General features: G+C 46.2%; 1 protein-coding gene across 1 annotated transcript in view; it reads right to left on the bottom strand.

The window, feature by feature from the left end:
• Positions 1–18,853, bottom strand: part of LOC141265457 (dynein axonemal heavy chain 5-like) — a 526,560-nt gene that overhangs the window by 475,876 nt on the left and 31,831 nt on the right. The window contains exons 7-9 of the mRNA XM_073678599.1: positions 16,384–16,455; positions 16,076–16,177; positions 12,606–12,792 (exon numbers count right to left, since the gene is read on the bottom strand). Coding sequence (XP_073534700.1) covers positions 12,606–12,792; positions 16,076–16,177; positions 16,384–16,455 — 361 coding nt within the window. The remainder of the gene's footprint in view (positions 1–12,605; positions 12,793–16,075; positions 16,178–16,383; positions 16,456–18,853) is intronic.

Genomic DNA, 18,853 nt, shown 5'->3' with positions numbered 1-18,853 from the left:
GATGAGTCCTCAAAGGGAAGTGAGGTTTTCCTCACTACCCTTGTCACCTGGATGTCCACCTTAGGGACGTCCCACTCAAATTCTTCACCTTCCAGCGGAAATCTACGCTTTAATTCCGAAGGGGTGGTGGGACGGTTTTCCGGGGATTCCCATTCCTGTCCGATGAGATCTCTAATGACCTCATGGACTGGAAAACCGGTCTGCTTTTTTGATCTAAGGCCACTAAACATCTCATCCTGAACGGAACAGAGGACCTCAACTTCCTCCAGCCCCATAGTGTCACTAACTGCGTCCAGTAATTTGTCTAAGTTGTCTGAGGAAAATTAATATCTTCCAGTTTCTACTTTTTTGGCAGGCCCTAAGGATGCGATTTCATCAAAATCATCAGAGGCAGAGCTACTGGCGTTAATAGAGACCACATCTGAGTCTAACTCTTGAATCTTCCTCTTCTGGAGGAGGAGTAGACAGGCAGGGCAGCAAAAGAAGCTTAGACTCCTGTCTAACTACCTGAACCTCCTGTTTAACAAGTGATCTAAGCTCCTCTATTAGCGAGGGGTTTTCTTCTTTAATTATTTTATCCGTACAGGGTCGGCACAACTTCTTCTTATATGATGAGTGTAGCGTCGGCGTCTCTGCCCCCTGCAAGGCAGAGACGCCGTCCCCCGTACTGCCGCGGTCCTGCTCCGGCGTCTTCCGGCCTCCCTGCTGCTGCTGCTGGTGCGCGCGACTTCCCCGGCACTGTGCTTAGGGCGCGCGCGCGCTCCCTCCCTCTTAAAGGGGCCGCGCGCTGTCCTAAAAAGTCATTTTCTCTACAAAAGGCACCTCCTCCAATATGGAGGTGCCCGTGCAAGGTTTTTGCTCTGTGATACTTACTTTGCTTCAGCCCTCAGGTCCTCTGCAAGTCAGTCTTGTCCGCCAGTCTGACTACTTTCCAGCCCGAAAGTCTGCCTTCAGTCCAGTCCGCCAGTCTGTCTATGGGCTCTCCCCACCTGCTTATCTGGAAGCACCTGCCTGTTACCTGCCGTGCCTGCCAGCCTGCTTACCTGGAAGCACCTGCCTGTTACCTGCCATGCCCGCCAGCCTGCTTACCTGGAAACACTTGCCTATTACCTGCCGTGCCCACCTGCCTGCTTACCTGGAAGCACCTGCCTGTTATCTGTTGTGCCCGCCAGCTTGCCTACCTGGAGCACCTGTCTGGCTTTCAGCCGTATCAGCCTGCCTGACTACCTGGACCACCAGTCAGCCTGTCTGCCGTGCTCTTCCGCTGTACTGGTCAGTTCCTGCCTTCTGACCCATGGTAGTCACCTGCTCTCATACAAGGTCGGTCCCAGAGTGGCACCTGGTCCCTCTGCTCGGTCCCTCCCTGGTTCACGGAGTCGATTGAGCCGCCGTGCGACCCTGGTCAGGCCGAGTAGATACTTAGTCACGCCCCTCTGGTCCCTCCTTGCAGCACAGCACAGAGATTCCACCACCTGGATCCGTAACAATGAGGACAATTTTTTAGCACAGATGCCACATCTACGGGGCTGGTCTTTATCCTTCTTAGAAGCAGGGGCCTTGTCTTCCTAAGAAAGGGGAAGAGAAGGGGACCCATGTAACTAGAAGGAGGGGAGATCTAGTGTCATCTAAAAGAGAGGCTGAGATAACCCCTTAGTGACCACCCAGGTACTACTCACTATACATGAGGGCATGCTGGGCTCTGCAGATGCAGGGATACTGGATCTGTCACCTTCCATGGTGGAGATAGCCTTACCTTTGGCGTCTTCAGGCAGGTTTTTATGTAAAAAAAAACGTGCCTCCCAGCAAGGAACCTCAGTCCCCTCTCCCTTCCGTTCACTTGAGGGCTAATCCGGATCGATATGGGCCTTGCTGGCCCTTGGACGCGCTCCACTTCATGCGTCCCAGCGTGGAACGCACAGGCCAGAAGCAGCAGGACCTGTGATGACGTCATCTCTGGTGCACGCACAGGCCTCCGGGAAGGAGGAGATGCCGGAGAGCTGGAAAAGGCCTCCGGCATGAAAAGTATCACTAGCTTGCTTTATCCTCTATAGGGCGCAGGAAGCCAGGATGGTCCCAATGGGAGCAGCATGGAGGGAGGAGGGAGCGCCCCGACCGACCACTGCCCGGCAAGTATGGAAAAAACGCAGCGCTGCCCTGCCGGCTCGACAGCACTGTAGGACCTCTCCATGCCCCACGGGTGACAGGAAAACACTGGGGATTGATGGTGGGGAGGGGCTTTTAACCTCTCTATGTTCCTGTCCCCCAATATGGCGTGGACAACATCCTCCAATGCTGTCGTGGAAGGTGTATTGAGAAATTATGATGTATTGAGGTGGGGGAGCATAAATAATGATGAATTGGGGGTGTGGAAGAGAGAATGATGAATTGAGGGTGGGGGGCAGCAAATGATGAATTGAGGGTGGGGGGCAGGAAACGATGAATTGAGGGTGGGGGGCAGGAAATTATGAATTGAGGGTGGGAAAGGGAAAGCAAATGATGAATTGAGGGTGGGACAGGGACAGCAAATGATGAATTGAGGGTAGGGATGGAGGGCAGTAAAAGATGAATTGAGGGTGGTGGACAGAGGACAGCAAATGATAAACTGAATATGAGGGACAAGGGACAGCAAATGAGGTATTGAAGGTGGTTGGTAGGGAGAGCAAATCATGATGACTTGAGGGTGGGGGATGGGGGACAGCAAATTATGATATATTGAGGATGGGAGACAGCAAATGATGTATTGAGGTGGGGGAGTGTAATAATGATGAATTAGGGGCGGAGGAGAGCAAATGATGAATTGAGGGTGGGGACAGGGACAATAAATGATAAATTGAGGGTGGGGTACAGCAAATGATGAATTGAGGATGGGGACAAGGGACAGTAAATGAGGTATTGAAGGTGGGGGATGGGGAGAGCAAATGATGATGAATTGAGGGTGGGGGATGGGGGACAGCCAATTATGATATATTGAGGGTGGAGGACAGCAAATGATGATGTATTGATGTGGGGGAGGGAAAATAATGATGAATTGAGGGTGGGGGACAGCAAATGATGAATTGAGGGTGGGGGGCAGAGGACAGCAAAAGATGAATTGAGGGTGGTGAATGGAGGACAGCAAATGATGAACTGAGGATGGGGACAAGGGACAGCAAATGAGGTATTGAAGGTGGGGGGTGGGGAGAGCAAATGATAATAAATTGAGGGTAGGGGGAGTAAATGATGATATATTGAGACTGGAGGATAGGGACACTAAATGATGATGAATTGAGGCTGGGGGAGAGCAAATGATGATGAATTGAGGGTGGAGGGTGGGGACAGGAAGTGATAATGAGTTGAGGGTGGAGGGCAGCAAATAAATTGAGGATGGGAGAGCAAATGATGCTGTATTGAGGGTGGGGGCAGAGCAGTTGATAATGAATAGAGGGTGGGGGGAGAGAGGACATGACACTAAATTCGGCTGGAGGAGGGCATGTAAATATAATGAATCGGGGGAGCAGGAGGTACAGAGTAGGGGGCATTGAGGATGCAGGAGTGTGACTAGTATTGAATTGGGGGAAAGAATACAGGTGCTAATCAATTTATATATTTATTGGGTGGGGAAAGTGGCTATTTATAGTTAGTGGGGGCACAGTGGTGGATTGCAATTTATATTTGGAATGGTGGGTTGCATGATAACTAATTATATATTAATGGTGGATGAACATCTGTATTCAGCTGCGTAGTGTAGAAGTTGGGGAAACAGTGTGGAAAGTGCTTTCCAGTTATTTTCTGCAGGGACGAGTCTTGGCTGGAAGAAGTGATGGCGGTCTTCGCTGGATGAAAAAGAGAAGCGAAGATGAAGGACTTTAACTAGAGATGTCACTGGTGAGTCAGTGTGTTACCTGTACACTAGGTACAGAGCTCCTGTGTATAATGTCACTTATGATCCCTGTATTACCTGTATACTATACACCATATACAGATCTCCTGTGAATAGTGTTGAGCGATACCTTCCGATATCAGGAAATATCGTATCGGATTGGATCGGGCCGATACCCAAAAAGTATCGGATATCGCCGATTCCGATACCGGAAACCAATGCAAGTCAATGGGACACAAATATCGGAATGAAAATAAACCCTTTCTTTCCTTGTAGGTTAATTCTACATGAAGTAAAACAACTAAGAATAATGTAGAATGACATGAAAAGCCGGCAATTCATCAGCGGCATTCACCGGTACCCGACAATTTACAACAGAAAGAATAGAGCTTCACACATAGATTAGATAGATAGAAACATGTCAGTCACATATATATGAAGTACTGTGACAGTGTTGCTTACTGTACTTGTCATTTAGTGTAAAGGATTTATTTTAAAAAATATTAGTGTTTTCGTGCACCGTCTCTTTAAGAAAGCCGGCCGGCAATTCAGCATCTGTACCCGACAATTTAGAATAGAAAGAATAGAGAATCACACATAGATTAGATAGATAGAAACATGTCAGTCACACATAAGAAGCACAGTGACAGTGTTGATTACTGTACTTGTCATTTAGTGTTAAAATAAAGGATTTATTTAAAAAAAAATTGGCGTGGGGTTCCCCGTAATTTTAGGCTCTAGCGGAGGTTAAGCAGACGGCTGGGGCAGATGTTTGAAGCCTGGGAAGGGGGTAATACCCACGGAGCTTCCCAGGCTACTAATATCAGCCCCCAGCTGAATACCTAGCCTTTACTAGCTATTAAAATGGGGGAACCCCCCCAAAAAAATAACGTGGGGTCCCCCCTAATTTAATAGCTAGCAAAGGCTAGGCAGACAGCTGGGGGCTGATTTTAATAGCCCAGGAAGGGTGCCATGAATATTGGCCCCCTCCCAGGCTAGAAACACCAGCCGTCAGCCGCCCCAGAAATGGCGCATCCATAGGATGCGCCAATTCTGTCACTTAGCCTCGCTCTTCCACGCTGCCCTGGTGCGGTGGCAGGGGGTAATAGGGCTGTGGTTGATGTCAGCTTATAATGCCAGCTGACATCAAGCCCAGGTTAGTAATGGAGAGGCGTCTATAAGACACCCCCATTACTAACCCCATAGTCAAAGTTAAAGAAAAACACAAACACCCAGAATAAAGTCCTTTAATTGAAATAAACACACAATTCTTTATTGTTCTAAATTAAACCATACTTACTGGCACGCCCATTCCAGCTGAAGCCAACGATCTCCTGCAATAAAAGAAAAATAATAAAGCAACCTCATCCTTACCTTTCCATGGTTCCCACGACAGCTTCAGCTCTGCTACATCGAGATGACAGGCTGGACCGCAGCAGAACGCTGCCATCCAGCCTGTCATCCCGCAGACACTGAGAAGCGCAGGCGTGCTTGCGCTCCTCAGTGTCTCTCTGTGACGTCATCCAGATGAGCCGAGTTCATGTCCAATGAACTCAGCTCACCTCATGCACGTCACTGACAGCGTGGGAAAATTCTCACGCTGAAGCGCTGAGTGCAGGAGAATTTTCCCACGCTGTCAGTGACGTGCATGAGGTGAGCTGAGTTCATTGGACATGACCTCGGCTCATCTTTATGCCGTCACAGCCAGACACTGAGGAGCGCAAGCATGCCTGCGCTTCTCAGTGTCTTCGGGATGACAGGCTGAATGGCAGCGTTCTGCTGCGGTCCAGCCTGTCATCTCAATGTAGCAGAGCTGAAGCTGTCGTGGGAACCATGGAAAGGTAAGGATGATGTTGCTTTATTATTTTTCTTTTATTGCAGGAGATCGTTGGCTTCAGCTGGAATGGGCGTGATGGTAAGTATGGTTTAATTTAGAACAATAAAGAATTGTGTGTTTATTTCAATTAAAGGACTTTATTCTGGGTGTTGTGTTTTTTTAAATACTTTACTAGAAATTCATGGTGGTCATGTCTAATATTGGCGTGACCCCATGAATTTCGGGCTTAGGGCCAGCTGATAATGCCAAGCTGGCCTTAACCCCTTTATTACCCAGTGAGCCACCGCACCAGGGCCCTGGATGAGTTGGGTAGAGCGCCAGAAGATGGCGCTTCTATGAACGCGCCATTTTCCGGGGCGGCTGCGGACTGCAATTTGCAGCGGGGGGGGCCCAGAAAGCTTGGGCCTCCCTGCGCTGCGGATTCCAGCCCCCAGCTGCCTAGTTGTACCTGGCTAGGCACAAAAATAGGGCGAAGCCCCACGCATTTTTTTTTTAATTATTTCATGAAATTCATGGAATAATTAAGAAAAAAAGGGCTTCCCTATATTGTTGTGTCCAACCAGGTACAAATAGGCAGCTGGTGGTTGGGGGCAGCCCATTCCTGCCTGCTGTACCTGGCTGGACACAAATATAGTGTGAAGCCCCACGTCAATTTTTTTTTAATTATTTCATGAAATAATTTTTTTAAAAAAGGGCTTCCCTATATTGTTGTGTCCGGCCAGGTACAAATAGGCAGCTGGTGGTTGGGGGCAGCCCGTTCCTGCCTGCTGCACCTGACTGGACACAAATATAGTGCGAAGCCCCACGTCAATTTTTTTTAAATCATTTCAGGAAATTCATGAAATAATTAAAAAAAATTGATGTGGGGCTTCGCCCTATATTTGTGTCCAGTCAGGTACAGCAGGCAGGAACGGGCTGCCCCCAACCACCAGCTGGCTATTTGTACCTAGCCGGACACAACAATATAGGGAAGCCCTTTTTTTCTTAATTATTCCATGAATTTCATGAAATAATTTAAAAAAAAAATACGTGGGGCTTCGCCCTATTTTTGTGTCCAGCCAGGTACAACTAGGCAGCTGGGGGCTGGAATCCGCAGCGCAGGGAGGCCCAAGCTTTCTGGGCCCCCCCCGCTGCAAATTGCAGTCCGCAGCCGCCCCGGAAAATGGCGCGTTCATAGAAGCGCCATCTTCTGGCGCTGTACCCAACTCATCCAGGGCCCTGGTGTGGTGGCTCACTGGGTAATAAAGGGGTTAAGGCCAGCTTGGCATTATCAGCTGGCCCTAAGCCCGAAATTCATGGGGTCACGCCAATATTAGACATGACCGCCATGAATTTCTAGTAAAGTATTTAAAAAAAACACAAACACCCAGAAAAAAAGTCCTTTAATTGAAATAAAGACACAATTCTTTATTGTTCTAAATTAAACCATACTTACAGTCACGCCCATTCCAGCTGAAGCCAACGATCTCCTGTAATAAAAATAAAATAATAAACCAACATCATCCTTACCTTTCCATGGTTCCCACGACAGCTTCAGCTCTGCTACATCGAGATGACAGGCTGGACCGCAGCAGAACGCTGCCATCCAGCCTGTCATCCCGCAGACACTGAGAAGCGCAGGCATGCTTGCGCTCCTCAGTGTCTGGCTGTGACGGCATAAAGATGAGCCGAGGTCATGTTCAATGAACTCAGCTCACCTCATGCACGTCACTGACAGCGTGGGAAAATTCTCCTGCACTCAGCGCTTCAGCGTGAGACTTCTCCCACGCTGTCAGTGACATACATGAGGTGAAGTCATGTCCAATGAACTCAGCTGACCTCATGCACGTCACTGACAGCGTGGGAAAATTCTCACGCTGAAGCGCTGAGTGCAGGAGAATTTTCCCACGCTGTCAGTGACGTGCATGAGGTGAGCTGAGTTCATTGAACATGACCTCGGCTCATCTTTATGCCGTCACAGCCAGACACTGAGGAGCGCAAGCATGCCTGCGCTTCTCAGTGTCTGCGGGATGACAGGCTGGATGGCAGCGTTCTGCTGCGGTCCAGCCTGTCATCTCGATGTAGCAGAGCTGAAGCTGTCGTGGGAACCATGGAAAGGTAAGGATGAGGTTGCTTTATTATTTTTCTTTTATTGCAGGAGATCGTTGGCTTCAGCTGGAATGGGCGTGACTGTAAGTATGGTTTAATTTAGAACAATAAAGAATTGTGTCTTTATTTCAATTAAAGGACTTTTTTCTGGGTGTTTGTGTTTTTTTTAAATACTTTACTAGAAATTCATGGCGGTCATGTCTAATATTGGCGTGACCCCATGAATTTCGGGCTTAGGGCCAGCTGATAATGCCAAGCTGGCCTTAACCCCTTTATTACCCAGTGAGCCACCGCACCAGGGCCCTGGATGAGTTGGGTACAGCGCCAGAAGATGGCGCTTCTATGAACGCGCCATTTTCTGGGGCGGCTGCGGACTGCAATTTGCAGCGGGGGGGGCCCAGAAAGCTTGGGCCTCCCTGCGCTGCGGATTCCAGCCCCCAGCTGCCTTGTTGTACCTGGCTGGACACAAAAATAGGGCGAAGCCCCACGTATATTTTTTTTAAATTATTTCATGAAATTCATGGAATAATTAAGAAAAAAAGGGCTTCCCTATATTGTTGTGTCCGGCTAGGTACAAATAGGCAGCTGGTGGTTGGGGGCAGCCCGTTCCTGCCTGCTGTACCTGACTGGACACAAATATAGGGCGAAGCCCCACATAATTTTTTTTTAATTATTTCATGAATTTCCTGAAATAATTAAAAAAAATTGACGTGGGGCTTTGCACTATATTTGTGTCCAGCCAGGTACAGCAGGCAGGGACGGGCTGCCCCCAACCACCAGCTGCCTATTTGTACCTGGTTGTACACAACAATATAGGGAAGCCCTTTTTTTCTTAATTATTCCATGAATTTCATGAAATAATTAAAAAAAAAAAAACGTGGAGCTTCTCCCTATTTTTGTGTCCAGCCAGGTACAACTAGGCAGCTGGGGGATGGAATCTGCAGCGCAGGGAGGCCCAAGCTTTCTGCCCCCCCCCCCCGCTGAAAATTGCAGTCCGCAGCCGCCCCGGAAAATGGCGCGTTCATAGAAGCTGGATGCTGTACCTGGCTGGCATACAAAAATATGGCGAAGCCCACGTCAAAAGTTTTGGGAAAAATTTATTAAAAAATAAATAATAATTTAGGGACTGCATCTTTATTAACTCCTCAAATGTCATTTAGTGTTAAAATAAAGGATTTATTTAAAAAAAAAATGACGTGGGATCCCCCATAATTTTAGTCTCTAGCGGAGGTTAAGCAGACGGCTGGGGCAGATGTTTGAAGCCTGGGAAGGGGGTAAAACCCACGGAGCTTCCCAGGCTACTAATATCAGCCCCCAGCTGAATACCTAGCCTTTACTAGCTATTAAAATGGGGGACCCCCCCCAAAAAAATGACGTGGGGTCCCCCCTATTTTAATAGCTAGCAAAGGCTAGGCAGACAGCTGGGGGCTGATATTAATAGCCCAGGAAGGGTGCCATGAATAATGGCCCCCTCCCAGGCTAGAAACACCAGCCGTCAGCCGCCCCAGAAATGGCGCATCCATAGGATGCGCCAATTCTGGCACTTAGCCTCACTCTTCCACGCTGCCCTGGTGCGGTGGCAGGGGGTAATAGGGCTGGGGTTCATGTCAGAGCCAGCTGCCATGAAGCCCAGGTTAGTAATGATGGGCGTCTATAAGACACCCCCATTACTAACCTACAAAGTGTTAAAAAGAAAAAACACACTACACCCAGAAAAAAATAATTTATTTGAAATAAAACACACCATTTTATTTAATTCTTAGTTTACTAAAAATAATAGTTACCTGTCCACGTTCCTGCGCTGATCTCCCATGCACAGCTGTCACATCTGGAGATGGTGACAGCTGTCATGGCTGCTGTAAGCTCACGCTGCCGGGAACACGTCCGCTCCCGGCAGCGGGAGCCACTGACTGAGGTCACCGGAGTGCATTCAGTCAGCGCAGCTCCGGAGACCCCCTTTACGGCACTGCTGTACCGTGGGAATTTCTCACGATACAGCAGGGCCGTAAAGGAGCTAACCGGAGCAGCGCTGCCTGAACTCCGGTGAACCCTTACGGCCCCGTCATTCTAGCGGCGGCAGCGGTTCAGAGCGGTCACATTCTATGTGGCTGCTCTGAACTGGAGATCATCGTGGGACACTCGTGGACTACTACGGAGGGGTAAGGATAAGGTTGTGGTTTATTATTTTATATTTTATTACAGGAGATCGATGGCTTCGGGGAATTAGGTGTCTAGGTGAGTATAGGTGTAGTTTTTTATTTTTTACTTTATTTTAGGTGGCGATCGGCGGGGACAGGTAATGTATGAACTAATTTATTGTAGGTAACCACTGGCCACCAATGACATGTATTTAAAATTTATTGGGGACACAGTAGGGCAATTTATATAGCAGGATCAGGCTGATGGGAACTACTGCTCCCATCGAGCTGATCCTGCTGGCACGAGTGGACGGGGGACAGACATAGGCTGATGGGAGTAGTAGTGTCACATCGGCCTATGTCTGCCTGCACGCACACACCCGCACACATCGCACAGACACAGCGCACACCCGCACACACTCGCAGACATCGCACAGACACCGCGCACACCCGCACACATCGCACACACACCCCGCACACACACCCCGCACACACACCCCGCACACACACTAATCATGACGGGCTGATGGTCTGGGAGGTGAGGCTGACCTGTGCGGCCGTGGGAAAGTTCATGTGAGTTCATGCAGTCAAGCATGAACTCACATGAACCCTCTGAGGGCACCGCGGCGACTTCAAATGAACAGCTGATCGGCATCACCTGATACCTCAGCTGTTCATTTGAAATAACCGGCGGGAAAGCGCAGCACAGAACGGGAAAGCCGGCGGTGAAGTCTTTTCATTGCCGGCTTCCCCGCCCGGGTCCTTCGCTCCTTGGTGCTGCGCTCCCCGCCCGGTCCTAGCTTACGATCGGGATGGGAGGTGGCGAGGGGAGCGGAGGATCGGGGTGGGAGGCTGCGGGGAAGCAGTATGGGGCTGTGTGATTGTTTAAAAGCCGGCGGCTTTTTACCGCCCGCCGGCTTTTAAACAATCAGGAGAATTCTCCCACACTGGGATGGCATTCTGATGACAGGCTGGATCTCAGCTGAGCACTGCCATCCAGCTTGTCATCCTTCAGAGACACTGCAGAGCGCAGGCATTATGGGAACTTCCGATTCCGGTATCCGATATTGTCAAAGTATCGGAATTAAGTATCGGAATTCCGATACCGCGAATATCGGCCGATACCCGATATTACAGTATCGGAATGCTCAACACTACCTGTGAATAATGTCACTAGTGATCACTGTGTTAGCTGTTCACTGACACTATATACAGAGCTCCTGTGTATAATGCCACTGAAGAGCACTGTATTACCTGAACACTGACACTATATACAGAGCTCTGATGTATAATGTAACTGGGGATCACTGTATTACCTGTACACTGACACTATATACAGAGCTCCTGTGTATAATGTCACTGGCGATCACTGTATTGCGTATGCACTATATACAGAGCTCCTGTGTATTATGTCACTGGTGATCACTGTATTACCTGTACACTGACACTTTTTAAATAGCTCCTGTGTGTAATATCACTGGTGATCACTGTATTATCTGTACACTAACACTATATACAGAGTTCCTGTGTATAATGTCACTGGTGATTCCCTGTATTACCTGCACACTATAAATTGTATACTATGTACAGAGCTCCTGTGTATAATGTAACTTTTTTTCTTCATCTGATGTAGTGTAGAAGTTGGGAAAATTGGGGAATGCTCTCTGGATGAAGAGGAAAAGCAAAGGTGAAAGACTTCAACTAGAGACGTCACCGGTGAGTCAGTGTGTTATCTGTACACTGACACTGTATACTATGTACAGAGATCCTGTGTATAATGGTACTTATGGTAATGTTAGTATTCTGTTTCTTATTAATGATCAGTATTGTAGTATTCGGTCACTATGTAGTGGTAATATGGGGTCTGGTCATGTTGCGGCGGTATTTGTTCCTCGTATGTGGTAATATTCGGTCACTATGTGGTGGTAATATGTGGTCTTGTCATTATGTGACGGTATTTTCTCCTTGTATGTGGTTTTATTGGTCATTTTATAAAAAGTATGTGCTACAGAAAAATAAAATAAAAATATACCTAAAGAGAGTATTGCATATTTTAAGAAATGTTTAAAAGGTTAGAGTAAAGTAGGGCCCTGCCAAAAGAGTCTCCTTGTCGTGGTGGCGGCTTAAAAAATCTTTCGGCAAAAACAAAAGCTGATGGCTGTGTGTGTGATATGGTGTTCGATGGGAACTGTTAATGTGTGATTGGTGAGGATGTGGTGCAGAAGTGGAGTTTTTCCAAGAGTGGGCGGTGGGACTGTGGAAGATTGGAGGAGTGGAGGCGGAGCTAGGGTGGAACCTTGGCAGAGTCTTAAGGGGGCCCAAAAATTTTGGCAGTACGGGGCCCTGAAATTGGTGGCAGCCCTGATCGGAGGCAACTCAGATACAAGCAATTTAACCATATAGACACTGCGGTCACAATTGACTGCAGCATTTAAGCAGTATGATAGAGATTTCTTCTATAACCCTTTCAACCCTCAAGCAATGTGATCAAGGGGTTGTTAAATTGTTGGTAGTTCCCATTGAATGTGGAAGATGCCAACAAGACCTCATATCTATAGCCATATAAAGTATAGGGGTTCTTATAGGAGTCGTGGCTGCAGAGAAGTGTATTATATGACCCCTTTTAGTTCTGCTACATATAGCTCATCATATATTTGACATCCAAAATAAAACATGAATGTACCTGCAGCTATAAAGTCTGACGGACTTTGCAGGTTTTCCAGAAGATTGCCGCTGTCCACCTTTTTAAGTTCAATTTTTCCATCAAGATTATTTTTTGCTGATGACAAAGTTGCTACAAACTTGTCCAAAGAATCTAAGAATTCTTGAATCTGCGAGTTTTGGAGTCCATCCTTCACAGCCCCCCAGTTCTAAAAAAAAAAAATATAAGAAATGAGAGATATTTAAAATAAAAAAATAAAGTTATATGCATAGCACCTATAGACTTATATGTATAGTTATATAACCTGATCTTGTGAAGCTTTCTGAAACATGACAACCACGGGAAAGCCATTTTGGTTTCATACAGACAGTCAAGCACTCAGGACTCCTTCTACTTTCAACTTCCAAGTGTAGACGACTCATTTAGGTGTAATTCCTTCTTACATTTTTAAGACTACCAGTAAGAATATGGAAGGGATTTGTAACCCTTTCCTTATTTTTTTATGTTGAGTTGCTAATGGTGGGAGTTGAATCATACATAAGCAAATCTTTATGAAAAACTGCTGTTTTTTCAGTCTAACCAAGCCAAATCTATCCAAAATTTAGCCTGATTTAGCCTGAGCTATGTTGTTAAAGTGAAAGTTGAGCATGCAGCTAATTGATAAAATGTGTTATATATTTGCAAATTGGTGCCGAATCTTCACTGTGTGGTAACAAGGGGTTAACTACGGGACAGAAACGCTATTGCCACCTATTGGAGGTAGCAATGCTAAAAGTCAATATCGACCCTTTAAATGATTTTGCCACATGACTTAGGATATAAAGCCAAACCTGAAACTTCATTTGATGATACGTGTTCTGGGTTGTTTGCCTTTCATCAGGGCAAGCAGGAGTACTTGTTTGTTTGGGTGAGAGGCTTCTGACAGGTGTTCTAAGGGGAAAAGTTTCTCCTTAAGAGAGCCAAGTCAGCATAAGGAGACTGATAGGCCATTCAATGCTCCTCTGGGAATTTAAATATGCAAATATGCAAGGAAGATGACAGAAACTCTAGTGCCACCTATTGCAGGTAACAATCCTAAAAATCAATATCGATCCTTTAACGAGCCTTGGCATAGGACTTAGGATATGAAACCAAACCGGACAATCTGTTTGTATAAAACTCCAAAGATATACTGACAGGGAATTTAGATTGTGAGCCCCAATGGAGACAGAAATGATAATGTATGTAAAGTGCTATGGAATTAATGGCGCTATATAAATGAGTAAAATAGATAAACAAACTGGGGCTGTTGAGCCTTCTGGCCAGATAGTGTGTGACAGTACAGCAGTGAAGAATATTAGTGTGTGAGGAATAGATCAGAGTGTCATACACTTTTTTCAGACTTATTGGATGCATTGTAGTAATTTTCATTTGCGGTGAATTGATTCATCGCAAATTAAGTTTTCTGGGAAAATTCAGAGAATCTAGCAAATTCAAATTTCTAAAGGTTTACTCATCTCTAGTTACGACAATATGATAGATATTACTAATTTTTCCCATAAGACAAATACATTGAGTGACAGTAGGTGTTCAATGAGGATAAGTAGAGAAGTCAGAGTCTCCGCTGTACCCACAGGCAGAGAGGGATAGTGAGATAAAGCCAGTACAGAGGAGTGATCCAAAGTCTCCACAATGAAAGGTGGTTTAGTTCCAAATCAGGGACTCCTGGACTGGAGTACAAGTTGTAAGCTAGAAGATGGGCAGTAGTGGCCTCGAAGAGTACCAGGTAGTTGAGCTTAGGCTCGTAGGAGACAGGAACCCATGAGAGAACTGCTCTAAGACCAAATGACAGGTGGACCCAGTAGAGATGCCACTGGAGTTATAAGGCCTGAGTTCACTGAGACCACCGAAGAAATAAGGGTGTGAGCATGCGACGCGCCCCCTGGGCCGTGGGGTACTCGGTAGCCGGGCCGGTCGTTACTAGGGGAGATGTCACAGTGGCAGTGACCAGGTCCGTGACCCAGGGCGGTCAATAAAAGGGGTTTTAAAGAAAAGGTTTTTATGTTTAATGTTCGCGATGCCACCTGTGGTATGCGGCTAAAGGGAGCCGCCGCTGCAGAGCAGGTCTTCTGGAGCTGTTGGTAATGCAGCAGAGTTGGTTCAGCTCTCCACAGGTAGAGCTAAGCTCCAGGGCGTTGCTGTGGTGATTATAGATGAGGTAGATGTTGTTGTGCAGTGTGGTACAGGGGATGATGGCGTAGCAATAATTCACAGAGACAGTGGGGTGCAGTCTTCACGGTTTACTCACGATTATCACGTTGCTCCTGGTTACAACGGCCAATTATCACCACCCACGTCGTTCTGCATTCACCGAGGCAGGGGTTCAGCAATCCCTCAGGTATGTCAGAAGAACTTAACGGGACCCTGTTCTGTGTGCCTTTCTCAGTCGTCTTCCTGCGCTGGCTCTCACCCTCCTGCCCAGTGCCTCACAATCAGTGTCCCAAGCCGGTAACCTCAGATCTTGGCGGGCAACCTAGAGTTCCCTGGATCCTGTGCAGCTACTTTTTTGGCGATTAATTGTGGCTGTGGCAACTATATCCTGAAAGTGCAGAAGCCTCCGGTTTCTAGTTGAATATGCAATTCTCACTAGTTAGGGGCCGGTCCCCTCTGCAGCTTGATCCTTCCACTCCTGGTAGATTCGGTCGTACGGGTCGATCCAGCACTTCCCGTACCCCTAGGATCCACTCTTTCTTTCTTGGAGCCTTCCTCCCTGCTTCTCTCCTCTCTTCAGTCAGTCTCGCCTACTGGGCAGAGCTCCTGCAGACCTCCTGCTCCCTTCACTGTCCTCCTCTGACTGAACACACACACCCAAGATGGCTTCCCTTTTTATATCCTCCTTCTCAAGTGCTCCCCTGATTTTCTTCCTCCACCCACACCCACTACATGGTTCCCCCTCTCTTGGTTCCCCCCACTCCAGCCAGGGTCAGGGCTCAGCAGCGCAGCAGTGCATCTTGCCCCTCCTGCTGGTCTGGAGTAGTATAGTGTTGGATGCAGGTGTTTGGGTCCCGGGCAGTACTCCATCCTTACCTGAGAGTGGGATACCACACCTCTGGGTGAGATGCAGTACCTCTGTGGCGACTGAACCCGCAGGGGCGCCACACATGGGCCTCACTGAGCCCCAGAGAGAAAAAGCTGCAACCAGTGTGACAGAGTAGTGGCAAAAACCCAGGCACAACACAAATCATGGAGTAGGAAAGGACTGCTTATATGTTTTCTGATAGTTCAAGTTCTGAGACGTTGTCAAGTAATATTCCACCATGTTGGAAGATCTACAAATATCATTGTTAGATTGAATATTACTTGTGATTAAAAGTTTAGAAAATGGCAAATTTGTCATTAAAATGAACACAAGATATGCAGTAATGAAAGATCCCATTACTTTGACTTTAGCAATGATCTATCAGCCAAAGTTTTTGAACTGTGTGATCCAACAGACCAATACATTATCTTACCTCCTGACATTTAAGTGCTGGCACCAAAACCTGAGCAAGTAGGATTTCCAGGCCTTGGAGTATGTTGCCATTAGTACACTCAAACATACTGAAGTTCACCTCCTGAAAGATAAGTGACAGAAGTTATAGTTCTAACTTTTATATTATAGTCACCCTTGCATCATATTTATTCAGAAATTCCAAATATTCACCTATTATTGCTGAATGTTAATGTGAGTTATTTTGCACCTAGTAGCAGTTGGAGATTGTATGAGGAGCCATTTGTCATCTTGATCAATATTATAATAAGTCATAACGTAAAATCTCACCTGGATAATATTGGCTGTAGTGATAGCTTTATCTGTTGTGCGCAAAAAGAAGAGGCATGTTCCAGTTAACCCCTGAAAAAAAGGACAATTACTTTTTTTTTCACGGAATTCTTTATACCCCTTAAAAATATATACTTTATTAGATATGTTTTAAAAAAAAGTGAAAAAAATCAACAATCCCACTCTATATGATGTTGTTCTTGAAAAGGGTTGTGGTATTAAGATAAATCACACATATACACATGTGGTCAAAATTGTTGGTACCCCTTGTTTAAGGAAAGAAAAACCCACAATGGTCACAGAAATAACTTGAATCTGACAAAAGTAATAATAAAATAAAAATCTATGAAAATGAAAGTCAGACATTGCTTTACAACCCTGCTTCCACAGAATTAAAAAAAAAATTAAACTCATGTAATAGGCCTGGACAGAAATGATGGTACTCTTAACTTAATATTTTGTTGAACAACCTTTTGAGGCAATCACTGCAATCAAACGATTCCTGTAACTGTCAATGAGACTTCTGCACCTCTCGACAGGTATTTTAGCCCACTCCTCATGAGCAAACTGCTCCAGTTGTGTTATGTTTGAAGGTTGCCTTTTACAGACGGCATGTTTCAGCTCTTTCCAAAGATACTCAATAGGATTTAGGTCAGGGCTCATAGAAGCCACTTCAGAATAGTCCAATGTTTTCCTCTTATCCATTCTTGGGTGTTTTTAGCTGTGTGTTTTGGTTCATTATCTTGTTGCAAGACCCATGACCCAAAATTATTCTAGTGGTGCAGTGATCATATTGACACCATGGGTGTGTCACAGAATTTTATACCATTGGGCGGGGAAGAAAAAATAATTACATTTTTACCACAAAAATTTAGTTTTTTGCCCAGATTTTACATATTCACATGGAAAAATAGGGAAAAACAGTACCAACATTTGTCACAATTTCTTCTGAATGTGGCAATACCCCATATGTGGCTGTATAGTATTGCTTAGCCACATGGTGAGACAGAGCGCTATTTGACTCTAGGAGAACAAATTTTCATAGAATAGTTTGCGAACTCCATATACAGAGCCCTTAGTGCCAGAAGAGAAGAATCTCCCCTCAATTGACCTAAATTAGCAAAATACATCCCTCTGGAAGTTTATCTACAGGTGCAGTGACAATTTTGACTCCATGGGTGCTTTCCAGAAACAAGAAGCAGCGGATGTTGCTGAGTGAAAATTGCAAATCTGCCATTATAGTGCCCAGTATGTTGCAATGCCCAGTACATTGTGCCCATCTCGAGCTTCAGTAGGCAAGAACCCCATAAATTAGGCGGACTCTCATCACTATAGAAATGGCAAACATGAAAGCTAACTGTGGTTTAAGCAGACTATGGGGCTCAGGAGGGAGGGGGACATCAGGATTTGGGTGCGCAGAATTCCCTGGATTTCTTTTGGGGGGCGAGGAGCCATATAGCGCTTTTTCAGAGCCTTTGTGCTACCAGTAACGTTGAAGCCCCCTAAATTTCCATTGACAGATGACGGACCTGAGTGGGGACTTTTTATGTGGATTGATTTGAAGCTTTTATTGGGAACATTTTACATAACATTTTGGATCACATTTATTATATGCTCTATTGTGAGCACTTACATCAGGGTTTCCACCTAAATCTCAGAATGATGTGATTCAGATGAAATTGTTCAAAGCCACATTTTTTTAATACATTGGAGTAAAGGATATGAGTGCACACTTGGATTCTTCCTATCCATAAAACGTAGCAAAATGAAAAAATGCACTCAAAACAGCATTGACATACACTGCTCAAAAAAAAAAGGGAACACTCAAATAACACATCCTAGATCTGAATGAATGAAATATTCTCATTGAATACTTTGTTCTGTACAAAGTTGAATGTGCTGACAACAAAATCACACAAAAATCATCAATGGAAATCAAATTTATTAACCAATGGAGGCCTGGATTTGGAGTCACCCCCAAATTAAAGTGGAAAAACACACTACAGGCTGATCCAACTTTGATGTAATGTCCTTAAAACAAGTCAAAATGAGGCTCAGTATTGTATGTGGCCTCCACGTGCCTGTATGACCTCCCTACAATGCCTGGGGATACTCCTGATGAGGTTACGGATGGTCTCCTGTGGGATCTGTTCCCAAACCTGGACTAAAGCATCCGCCAACTCCTGGACAGTCTGTGGTGCAACATGACGTTGGTGGATGGAGCGAGACATGATGTCCCAGATGAGCTCAATCGGATTCAGGTCTGGGGAACGGGCGGGCCAGTCCATAGCTTCAATGCTTTCATCTTGCAGGAACTGCTGACACACTCCAGCCACATGAGGTCTGGCATTGTCCTGCATTAGGAGGAACCCAGGGCCAACCGCGCCAGCATATGGTCTCACAAGGGGTCTGAGGATTTCATCTCGGTACCTAATGGCAGTCAGACTTCCTCTGGCAAGCACATGGAGGT

The sequence above is a fragment of the Phyllobates terribilis genome, unplaced genomic scaffold (assembly GCF_046119375.1).
Source record: "Phyllobates terribilis strain yellow unplaced genomic scaffold, ASM4611937v1 Scaffold_4__5_contigs__length_816908805, whole genome shotgun sequence".
Taxonomy (NCBI): Eukaryota; Metazoa; Chordata; class Amphibia; order Anura; family Dendrobatidae; genus Phyllobates; species Phyllobates terribilis.
The sequence above is the reverse complement of the archived record's forward strand: the minus strand, read 5'-3'. Positions and strand labels throughout refer to the sequence as shown.